The following is a 12,155-nucleotide window of genomic DNA, read 5'->3' as shown; positions in this document are numbered from 1 at the left end:
GTTGAGTAGAGATTGCGAGAGGAAACGACAGCGTTATGAAAACGAGACGGACTGTGGACGGAGAGAAGCAGAAATGCTCCTCCACCACCACATAATTACTATTCGGACAGTGATTCCGAGTAGGCCGTTCATATCGAATCAATGTCCAAGGGTTTTGTTTTGTAATTTTGTTTCCCTTATAAAAAAATCATAATGCTGTGTGACGAAGGGCCCAGTTCACGACTGGCAGCCGTGTTTAAACAGGGAGCCCTTCACAGACAATTTTAACATGCGCAACGTAGTTGGGCGCACATGGCTAGTTCCCAATAAAGATGGATCAAATGTCAATCAATGAAACATGAACAAGACCAGGGGACTTCTTAACAGAAATAAATAGAAATGGAAAGTAAGGTAAAAACTCCCCAGTTTTTATATACCTCTACAGGAGGTATTTCCTCATGCATGGATCACTGAGTAAACATATACAGAATGTATTATTCCAGGAGTGTAGTGAATTGCACAAACTAGTTTTTGAACTGCTTAACAGCAAAACAGATTTGCTTAGACAAATAATCATAAGCACTGATTGCTTTCTTTAAATGTTCTCAAACTGATAGCACAGGACAAAAATATTAATAGATTTGCATATGATGTCATCAATGTTAATTCAGTCTTTAGGAAACCTTTCACACAAAAGTGGTATATCGTGAAATTGAAAATTAAAAAAAATAAGAATCATGCTTATCAAGCCACTAGCAGATCTAGGCAGCAAAACTCACTATCACATTATATCTGAACTATTTTTTGACTTTTGTAATGTCTGACATAATTCACTATTCTACAAAAAAAATCACACTGTTATTCAATTCATTTAGCTTACAGAAAGAAGAAAACATCAACTGTGTTTGAATTGTTCTCAAGTGTATAAAAATACTCAAAAAGTGCACTTGAAAGAAAAAATGTTTAAGGCAAATCAAGAACATCAAGACATTTGGGCAACACCTGCAAAATAGGCTCACCTATGGAATGTCTTATTAACTGCTAAATGAACACAGACTGCATGCAGTGTAGTACCACTTCATAGAAGGAGCCCTGTTTTTGTCATCTATTGTCCATATTTCTAAGTAATAGTTTAGTATACTGTAAAAGTGTTAATAGTAGTATGCTATAAAGTGTCGTAAACGCCATGCCATTATGATCAGTAAAACATGTTTACTTGGAAGAGCCCTGCATTACTGCCCCACTGTGCTGAACCTCACTTAATTTGATTTTGCACAACAAGCAATGACAAAGTGATGGAATTATATGTAGAGGGTAGAAAGGAATATATTTTGCAGATAAGAAAATAAACGTGTGCATTCCATTTTTTTAAATGTCTGAGAAATATTATGTGTAACTGATACAAGGTTTTTCCAAGTCAAAATAAATTTATTTACTGGTAAGTTAACACACCTTTGTTTTAACAAAGACTTAGTAGAAGATATGATGGTTATTCCATAAGATAAACCTCTAGTTCTTTATTGGTTACTAAGTAATGCTTTTATTTTTTTAAATTTAATGTTTTAATAATGCCCCATCTTTTAACAAAATTGTGTTGTTTTACCCTTTTAATATACAGTAGTTAGAAAAGTGTTGTAATTACATTTCTGTATTTCAAGCAATAAGGCTAAATAAGCAATATTTTAATGTTTGATCAACATATGTTTAGCTGAATAAGCAATGTATTTTTATCACTAATGGTGAGAATTTTTAGATCTCTTCTTAAATGTAAAGAGTTGTGGAAGCTTTTTACTGCTACTCAAAATAATTTTTAATTGCATAATTTTTCAAAAGTAATTTATTATTTCTCAAACGATGTGAGTTTTTTCACAATAATAACTGCATTTTTTTTGCAGATGTTGCCTGTTGTTGCTGATATTATTATGTACACAGCAAAGTTTAGTTTTTTATGTGCAGTGAAGTAAATAACATCCATCCCATTTCCCCATCCCGTGAAATGTAAGGTATGAACACTTGTGATTTGTGATACCAGATCATAGTGTTTCAAAATATATATAGCAAATACTGTAATTGGATTAAAAATAAATAGGCACTTGCAGGTTTCTAGACTGCATGAAGCACGCCCTTTTCCTTTGTATATTGCATGAAGCACACCCTTTTCCTTTGTATTTGATTGAGCCATGCACAGGACTGTCATAATGTCCATCATGATTGATTCTTGCCTTACACCCAGTGCTGCTGCAATAATCACTTGTTCCATGTGATCTTAAACTGGGAGGATGAAATTTACCCAACAGCATATGCAGGATTAAATGTATGCCTATAAAGTCTGTTCAGTTCTTGTCTCTTGATCACTAACTGTCACTAGATGACCGGAAAATGGCTGCAGCAGGCAGTACTTTAGAGAATTCTTTTGCAAAATAGCACAGCCATTTTTTTTGATGAGAATAAGCTTCTGTAAAGTACTGTAATGTTTATTTAAACATAAAAAGGAAAGGAATTTGAGGATTTTTTTAATTGTGATAGCACCATTTTTTTTAACTTTATTGACTTTTTTATTCTGTTGAATCTTGGGTGAAAGAAATGTTTAAAAGAAAAATCTCTGATGGTTGCTTTCCTTGAATTTCATTGTACATATATATAAAGAATTTAAATGCACAGATATGAAGTACAAAACACGACTAAGAAGCAGAATCTCCAACTTAAAGGATCAGAAGAATCCAGAGTTAAGGAAGAATGTGCTATGTGGGAACATTTCAGCAGAGCGTATTGCCTCAATGACTGCTGAGGTAAACTCCTGTTTCTACTTCTTCTGGACCTTTGTTATATGGAAGAACTAATTTAGCACCAGTTTTTAGAATTATACATTTTAAATACAAGAAAATGTATTAATGTTGTTGTTATTCCACTTCAGTTTTTACTTTCTCATATAGGGAAAGTATTGTAATTGTCTAAAAATTCGATTTTGATGAATCTCAAAGTTTTAGACCTCCCTGAGTCCGAAAATACCATTTTTGGAATTATGTCTGTGTGTCTATTGTCTGTGTGTGTATGTGTATGTAAACACAATAACTTGAGAATGCTTTCACTTAGGTCAACCAAATTTTCTATACAAGTATTTAGGTACAAACGTTGATTTCTATCAACTTTTCAGCTGTTTCCGACAACCGGAAGTGTTCCTTTTTTTATTCATGCAGCTGCAGAGTCTGATTTATTCAACTTTACTTTTATAATAATTGTTCAGTATATTATTAATTTGATTTGATTTGTTGGTGGTGGTTTTTTAATGTACGTAATATGAAAATCATTGTCTTGCGGCTTACTCCTCAGATATCCTCCCCATATTTGAGTGTACAGGAAAGTCTATGGGAAACTACTCCCGATTTTTTTAAAGCAATAAGTGAAGTCATCTTTTATGCTGTAGAATTCTGATACCCCGGCACAAGTGGGATGCAAGTGGCCTCTAACTATAGGATATGCTCGACAATTGAAAAACCTCATTAGCTGATTTTATACAGTGTTTCTGTTCACACAACAGTCATTTTTGTATTAGAATGTGTAAAAGCTCTTAAAAGCTTTTATTCTTTCCAGAGCAATGGTAATGTTACTGATGACTGGACCAAACACATCACAGTGTTTAGCCCAGTCATCTGAACAAGTTTGAAGTCTCCCTCAAACAATATAATTCCAACTTCAGTTTTTTTCCCCACAAACAGTTAAAGAAGAATGGACAGCCTCGTGTTCATCCATCTACCCACTGACATGTTTCAAACAACTGGTGAGAGGATTCAGTCACCAAAAAGCACCTTCCGGGCAAACTCAGATTTGCACAACAAGCAGTACGTTTTTTGAGTATAAGTAATTATTGGACCACTAACACCTTATATGACTGTGGGGTTGGCCTTCTTTCTTCTGCTTGTTCTTACCAGTATCATTGAAAAGCACTGCTGGGCTATCAGAATTTTACTGTAGTTACTGTAAATTACTTGTATAAGAATGATCATAAATTGAAAATTCAATTTTAAAACCATCCTTTGTTGTAAACAGTTTGCATTTGATATTTTTTAAAAGAAAGTTTTAGAGGGCAACTTTTCTACTTACATTTCTTTATAGTTCATACTGGATCTGCTTTTTTGGCTTCAAGTGTAACTGAGCATCCGGACTCAAGTCTCGCATTTTATTTGAAAGGTTACCAGCCTTGTAGATCAAATGATTCAGACAAGTTTAGGGAAAACATGCGTTTGAGATGAGTGGTTAATCTTTCCCTGAGTTTTTTTAGTTTGCCCAAAACCTGATGTTTCAGCTGAATTTTCTTTTCACAGAGCATACATGTTTGAACACAAAAGGCAGCAGCAGATGAATTAATTTGCTTTTGCTTTAAACAGCCAAGTTTAAATTATCTCTAGTTCTGATTTGTTCTGACAGTTTTATTACGCTCATTACATGGACTTTTAGGGAAAGGTCCCTGGTTGCCCAGTTTCTAATTGGATTACGTCCTTGGCTACTATTGCTTTTAGTTAAGTTGAATTTAATCCTGGTAAGAGAATATACTTCTGTGGTGAAACAAATACTATAGTTCAGAAGTTCGTAGTGGTACCTCCTGATATAATATATAGTATGCCAATTTCCTGAGACTTTTTAAAACTGTTAGGTTTGGTGTCTGGTATCTGTTAAACTTTGAAATTATTTGATTTTCAGGTATCAGTCTGCTGTTTCCTGGGTTTCATTTGAGCTTTTGACCTGTGAATATTATCTTGAATATCTCTTGTTTAGTCATATTACTTTTTATAGTGTGGTCAAAAATGATGTAATGATAAGCTTTCTGTTGCTGTCATTATCTTCCTTCGCATTATGTTTACTCCCAGAAAAATAAGTCAAAAGCGTAAATTTTTTTCAACATCAAAGAATGATATGTTAAAAAGAGACATGTGAATACCAAAATGTCAACATAATCACATTAGGAAAGGCATGTCTAGTGTCCACTGCTGTACTGATACAGATTTAGTGTGTGTGCTTTGTGTGATATATTTTGAAACAAGCACCAATATACATAGGCACTATTGGAGCAGGTGTAGAGTTTTTTTTTTTTTTTTGCTACTATTCCAGATAGACCAGGAACTTGCTCTCCACAGCATGTAGAACTTGAAAGTAAATCATTATTAGCTTCATAATAGTCATGGTTAATTAATGAAATCCAGGTATTTCATAATGAGTGAAAAGCACTCATTCATAACTTCACCAAAAAGTGGTGTCTGCAGCAACCAGTTTGTGGATCAGTACCATCTCTGGGCTGGTTTACCCACTATGTTCTGTAGTTTCAGGAGACTGAAGAATACCCACGTCGTCTGCAGCAAAAAGTTGCCAATGACTGTTACAATCAAACTGTGTACTGTGACTTTTTTGACACTGCGCCGCATAGAGATTTGTTTCCACAACTCTTTTATCCACCTGACTGTCATTGGCAAATCATAAATAGTCCTAATAATCTTGATCAACAGACATAACTAAAGTGGGGTTACCCTTTAATGGACAACAAAGACATGTAGGTTGGCAGCAGTACTATGAAGGAAACACCAACCACGAACATCACTGATACTTGGCAGGATGGAATCTACCAAACAGTTGACAGTTTTACTGTCTGTGTCAAAGTCTGATGACCAATTCACATCGTCATCAGTATTGCTTAGGGGAGCAAGGGTTCAGTTTCAGTTTGTTTTAAAACTGGCTTCAAGGCTTTTCGTTTACCATTGTGTTTTTGTTTGAAGACTCCGTTCCACTTATGAATATTGATGAGTTACCATAAAGTTTAGAAATACTCTGGTCTTTTTTATACATCATAATGGTACTTCATCCACTAGATGGTAGCAGAATTCTATCTTGAGAGTTATTCAGGCTTAACACGGTAAAGCGGATCATTGTATGTCACTTCATCTGACTTGCGTTTAATTGAATTTACATAGGATACTGAGCCTGAGTCATGCCCTGGGTTAATGCTAAGGAGATTAAATTACGCTGTGCACATTTTCTAATTAGACATGTTAACTAAATACATCTGTACCGATCAGCCTCAACATTAAAACCTCTGACAGGTGAAGAAAATAACATTGATTATCTTGTTACAGTGGCACAGGTGGAGGGTAGGATATATTAGGCAGCATGTGAACAGTCAGTTCATGAAGGTAATGTATTGGAAATAGGAAAAATGGACAAGCATAAGGACTGAGCGACTTTGATGGGGACCCGATTTTGATGGCTAGATGACTGTGTCAGAGCATCTCTAAAATGGCAGGTTCTGTGAGGTCTTCCCGGGATTTAGTGGTTGGTACCTACCAAAAGTGGTTCAAGGAAGAATAACCAGTGAACCAGTGACAGGGTCTTGGACACTCAAAGCTGATTGAGGCGTGTTTGGAGTGAAAGCAATTTTGGGCCAATCACACACAAGAGCTGCTGCAGGAGAAATTGCTGAAAAACTTAATGCTGGCCATATGGAAAAAAGTGTCAGAACACACAGTGCATTACAAATTACAATTGGGACAATTATCAGAACTGGACCATGTAGAAATGGAAGAAGGTGGCTTGGTCTGGTGAATCGCATTTTCTTTTAGATCACGTGAACGGCCAGGTGTGTGTGCATCATTTACCTTGAGAAAAGATGGTAGTAGGATGCACTACTGGAAGAAGGCAAGCCAGGGGAGGCAGTGTGATGCTCTGGGCAATGTTCTGCTGGGAAACCTAGAGTTCTGGCATTCTTGTGAATGCTACTTTGACATGCACCACCTACCTGAAGATTTTTACATCTTTACATTTTACCATGCACATCCCTTCATGGCAATGGTTTTGTATTCCATGAAGGCAGTTGCCTCTTTTAGCAGGGATAATGCCCATGCCACACTGTAAAAATTTTTCAGAAATGGTTTAAAGAACATGATAAAGAGTTAGTTTTTGACTTGGCCTCTAAATTCCTTAGATCTCAATCTAATCAAGCACCCGTGGGATCAAGTCCCATCCACGGAGGCCCCAGCTTGCTAATGGCTTGGTGCCAATACACCAGGACACCTGGAGAGGTTTTGTAGAATCCATGCCTCGATGGATCAGAGCTGTTGGGTGTCATGGGGGGACCTGCACAATATTAAGCAGCTGGTTTTAATGTTGTGGCTGATAGGTGTATATTGCTTTTTGAAATTTGAAAATGATAATCATTTTTACTTCTAACATTTTTTTTTTCTAAGAGAAGTAAAAATGATTTTAATCCAAGAGTGTTCATTTGTATTAGGAATGATATATAAGTGAAATAATTAGACTGCATTTTATACTGTTATATTTTTTTTTTCTAATTTTTGTAGTGGTCAGAGAAAATTGTGTATTAAAAATATACATTTTTCTCTTCCTTTTCAATTTTACTGGAATATTCCACCCAAAACTTTTTTTTTACCTGTTACTTACTCCGTGCTGTTTGTAATGATACCTGATCACAATGTTTATTATACAACGGACTTCAATACAGGCCAGTGGAGGGCCATTGCTGAAAAACAGCAGCCAATATAACAGCCATGAAAAAACGCAAGCTACTTGTGTCACATAATTAACATGTCAGTTATTCAATCATGCTCACAACATCAAGTTGCTAAAATGTTGTTAAACAAATACTCCTGGAAAGACAGAGTAGACATGAATGTGAAATACATTGTATAAGATAGAACTCTTTGATAAGTGAATGTGGTGGACAAATGGAGATGAAAAATTTTTCTCAGATATCACTACAAACAACATAGGGTTAAATAACAGATTAAAAAATATATTTGTAGGTTGAGTATTCCTTTCGATTTGTTTTTTCCAGAAGCAAAATACTGACTTCTTTTAACTATTATGACAACCCTTTTTTTATTATTATTATTATTTTAAATTTAAGTCGGATATATGGCATGCTGTGGACTACATGAAACATTTGGTAGAACATGGCACATATAGGAATTACTTAACAAATCACTGCCCTTTTATAAGCAGAGAAAGTAACATTGTGGTAAAGTGCAAGTGTCATTATTTTATTCAGCAGTCTTGTCTGTTTTTTTGACCACTTGCCCAAAATTTTAAATGACTGTAAGCTTGTATCATTTCATTAGTGGTATTTCAAGTTTTTAATTGTCTTAACAATAGATAGCAGCTTTCTTAATTTTTTTTTATGTTTTTATATTAAACATGGACTTTTATAAAATAAATAACTTTTTTCTGTTTAAGGAAATGGCAAGTGCAGAGCTGAAAGAAGTTAGGAAAGCACTCACAAAAGAGTCAATTCGTGAGCATCAGTTAGCCAGGACTGGTGGTACACAGACTGACCTTTTTACATGTGGGAAATGCAAGAAGAAGAATTGCACATATACACAGGTATTGTACTGTTGTGTTTGCTTGTGTGCTTCTTGATAATTATACTGTCACAGTGAAAGCTTATCCATTTAGTGATATATGATAATGATAATATGATTTCTGCACAAGGTAATACCTGATCAATTAGTAAGGGAATAAAATTTAAGAAGTGGCTGACAGTAGATCACCTTTTTGTGTTGGTGTTATCTTTTGACTTATACTTGTATTTATTTTGTTGTTATACTTTGTGTTCTATTTTCATTGGCAGTATTCATATGCAACATTTTTTTTTAAACATATGCGTAATTAAAATATGGCAGTGTTTCTCAACCTTTGCGGCTTTGAGTTTAATTTTTACCTTTTGAAGTTCACCAATGACCGACATAAGGCAATCAAAGAATCTAAGGGGTTGAAACAGCTACAAGCAGAAGAAACAAATGTGGTGAGTAATGGGAAAAGTATCACACAGCACTATTTAGTGGATGGGGTGAGCGGGGATGGTTTCAGCACATGTCAGTAGCTGAAACAGCAACTTTTTTCCTCATGTGCTTGTGATACAGCAGTGGCCAAATTCTGCGCATGACAGCTACAGCTCTGTGATGTCACATTGGCCTCGTAAAGCATTATGGGGTGCTTGGAAAAAAATGTCTACTAAGCCAGCTGCAGGGTGAATTTCTAGGAAAATATTCGTCAAACAAGGCCACAGACGAACACCTGATATTCTCTGCAAAAAATGCTATGCTGAATTTTGCAGATCAACACTATTAGTGATCAGATCTACAGTGTTGATATCAACACCTTTAGGGTTTTTTTGTTGATGATCAGTATGAAGGTAGAAATAATTCCAATCTGCATGTTATGGAGGTTTACTGGTCACACTTTAGGTCCAATGTATGGGAACCTGATGACCAAATTTAATGTTACAACAGTGTTAAATATTGAGCTACAGTAGTGGCCAAAAGTTTTGGCAGTGACACAAATGTTGTGTTTTACAAAATTTGCGGCTCCAGTTTGTGTCGTGGCAGTTCACATTGTTTTTATATTATTGTGCAGAGTGATCAGATGCACATTAATTCATTGCAAAGAGCTTTATTAGCATAAAAAGTTAACTTTATCACAGCCATTTTTCACTTATTTTGGACCTGGTACAAAATGATCAGCTATAAGTGTTCAGCAAGCGCCACAACCTGCAGAATCCTGTTGCCACCAGTACAGTAGCAGGTGGGTGTGAGTGCATCTGCATGCACAGTGAGGCGAAGACCTTTGGACAACGGCCTTGTGTCAAGAAGGGCAGCAAAGAAGCCATTTCTTTCCAAGAAAAATATTAAGGATAGATTGAAATTCTGCAGGAGGTACAATGATTAAACAGCAGAACACTGGTGCAAAGTTATTTTTTCAGATGAATCCTCTTTCCGACTGTTTGGGACATCTGGAAAATCGATTGTCCATTGAAGGAAAAGGTGATTGCTACCATGATTCGTGTGTCATGCCAACAGTGAATCATCCTGAGACAATCCATGTGTGGGGTTGCTTCTCATGCAAGATAGTGGGCCCACTCACAGTTTTGCCCAAGAACACTGCCATAAGTAAAGAATGGTATCAAAACGTCCTCTAAGAGCAACTTCTCCCAACAATCCAGGTGCAATTTGGTGGTGATCTGTGTATTTTACAGCATGATGGCGCACCATGTCACAAGGCAAAAGTGATGATGAAGTGGCTTGGAGATCATAACATTGAAAGTTTGGACCTGTGGCCAGGAAACTCCCCAGATCTTAATCCCATTGAGAACCTTTGGTCAATTCTCAAAAAGCAGATGGACAAGCAGAAGCCCACAAATTGTGATCAACTTAAAACACTAAAAAGGCAAGAATGGATTGCCTTCAGTCAGAATTTGGCTCAGAAGCTGGAGAAGCTGATATCCAGCATGCCAGAACAAACTGCATAAGCTATTAAGAAGTGTCAACACTGTAAATACCGGTATTAACTTTTTACATAAATTTGATGTATTTGCCAATAAACACCTTTGAATCTTATGAAATGTTTATAATTATTCTTCAGTATACCATAGAAACATGTAAAAAAATAATCTGAAAATGCTGATGCAGCAAAGTTGGCAAAAACACAACTTTTGTGTCACTGCCAAAACATTTGATTTGGCCAGTACTGCATACAGTGATCCGTCGCTATATCGCGATTCGCCTTTTGCGGCTTCACTCCATCGCGGATTTTATATGTAAGCATATTTAAATATATATCGCGGATTTTTTGCTGGTTCGCGGATTTCTGCGGACAATGGATCTTTTAATTTCTGGTACATGCTTCCTCAGTTGGTTTGCCCAGTTGATTTCATACAAGGGACGCTATTGGCAGATGGCTGAGAAGCTAGATTGCTTACTTTTCTCTCTCTCTTGCGCTGACTATCTGTGATCCTGACGTATGGGGATTGAGCAGGGGGGCTGTTCGCACACCTTCACGATACGGACGCTCGTCTAAAAATGCTGAAAGATTATCTTCATGTTGCTATCTTTTGTGCAGCTGCTTCCTGAAATGACATGCTGCACAGTGCTTCGCATACTTAAAAGCTCGAAGGGCACGTATTGATTTTTGACTGAAAAACTCTCTCTCTCTGCTCCCGACGGAGGGGGTGTGAGCTGCCGCCTTCAACAGCTTTGTGCCGCGGTGCTTCGCATACTTAAAAGCCAAACAGCCCTATTGATTTGTTTGCTAGAGATTGTTTTCTCTATCTATGTGACATTCTGTGCTCCTGACACGCACTCCTTTGAAGAGGAAGATATGTTTGCATTCTTTTAATTGTGAGACAGAACTGTCATCTCTGTCTTGTCATGGAGCACAGTTTAAACTTTTGAAAAAGAGACAAATGTTTGTTTGCAGTGTTTGAATAACGTTCCTGTCTCTCTACAACCTCCTGTGTTTCTGCGCAAATCTGTGACCCAAGCATGACAATATAAAAATAACCATATAAACATATGGTTTCTACTTTGCGGATTTTCTTATTTTGCGGGTGGCTCTGGAACGCAACCCCCGCGATGGAGGAGGGATTACTGTAGTATAAACAGTACTTCTACATTAAAATTTTATAATCCAGTCATACCAGGATGGTATGCATAGAATGGACATCTTCTGTGGACCAGTTGTTATAATATACACACTAGAAGTGGTGCAAGCTGTTATTGTTATTATTATTATTATTATTTGTTCATTTAGTAGATGCCTTTATCCAAGGCAACTTAAAACGCAAGTTATAATACATGCAAGAATGGAGATACAAACATCAAAGCAATAGAGATCAAGATTAAAAGGCAGAGCTACTACATAATTATACCTTTAACTAGACTCAACTCAAACAAAAATGAGTGTCCAAAAATCTTGTCAGTACAAAAGCAGATATCCTGTAGAAGAGAAGCTAAGCAGAACCAAAATATTTAACGAAAAGTTCTGCTTTCAAAAGATTCCTAAACACAAGTAAATTAGGTGCAGTTCAAATAGAGAGACAGAGAAATATTCCACAGCTTTGGTGCAAGAACAAAGAAACATTATGCAGTCTTTGCACGTTTGGCAAGATGATTGATGGTGCACAGACAGGCAAAGGTAGAAATGAGACTTCTTCAAGGGACATAAGGAGAGACCAAAGATAGGATATATTTAGGAGCAGAATCAATTAAAGAACTGTAGGTCAAGAAAAGAATTTTGAACTAGACCGTTGCAGCAACATGAAGCCAGTGGAGAGACAAAAGCAGAGGAGCAGTAGGAGTGAAATGAGGAATATATACGCTAGTCGAGCAGCAGCATTCTGG

General features: G+C 36.5%; 1 protein-coding gene across 2 annotated transcripts in view; it reads left to right on the top strand.

The window, feature by feature from the left end:
* Window positions 1–12,155, top strand: part of tcea2 (transcription elongation factor A (SII), 2) — a 74,012-nt gene that overhangs the window by 37,544 nt on the left and 24,313 nt on the right. For both annotated transcript variants that reach the window (XM_051933301.1, XM_051933300.1), the window contains exons 7-8: window positions 2,618–2,768; window positions 8,215–8,361. In XM_051933301.1, the coding sequence (XP_051789261.1) occupies window positions 2,618–2,768; window positions 8,215–8,361 (298 nt within the window). The remainder of the gene's footprint in view (window positions 1–2,617; window positions 2,769–8,214; window positions 8,362–12,155) is intronic.

The sequence above is a fragment of the Erpetoichthys calabaricus genome, chromosome 10 (genome assembly GCF_900747795.2).
Source record: "Erpetoichthys calabaricus chromosome 10, fErpCal1.3, whole genome shotgun sequence".
In the NCBI taxonomy this organism is placed as follows: Eukaryota; Metazoa; Chordata; class Cladistia; order Polypteriformes; family Polypteridae; genus Erpetoichthys; species Erpetoichthys calabaricus.
The sequence above is the reverse complement of the archived record's forward strand: the minus strand, read 5'-3'. Positions and strand labels throughout refer to the sequence as shown.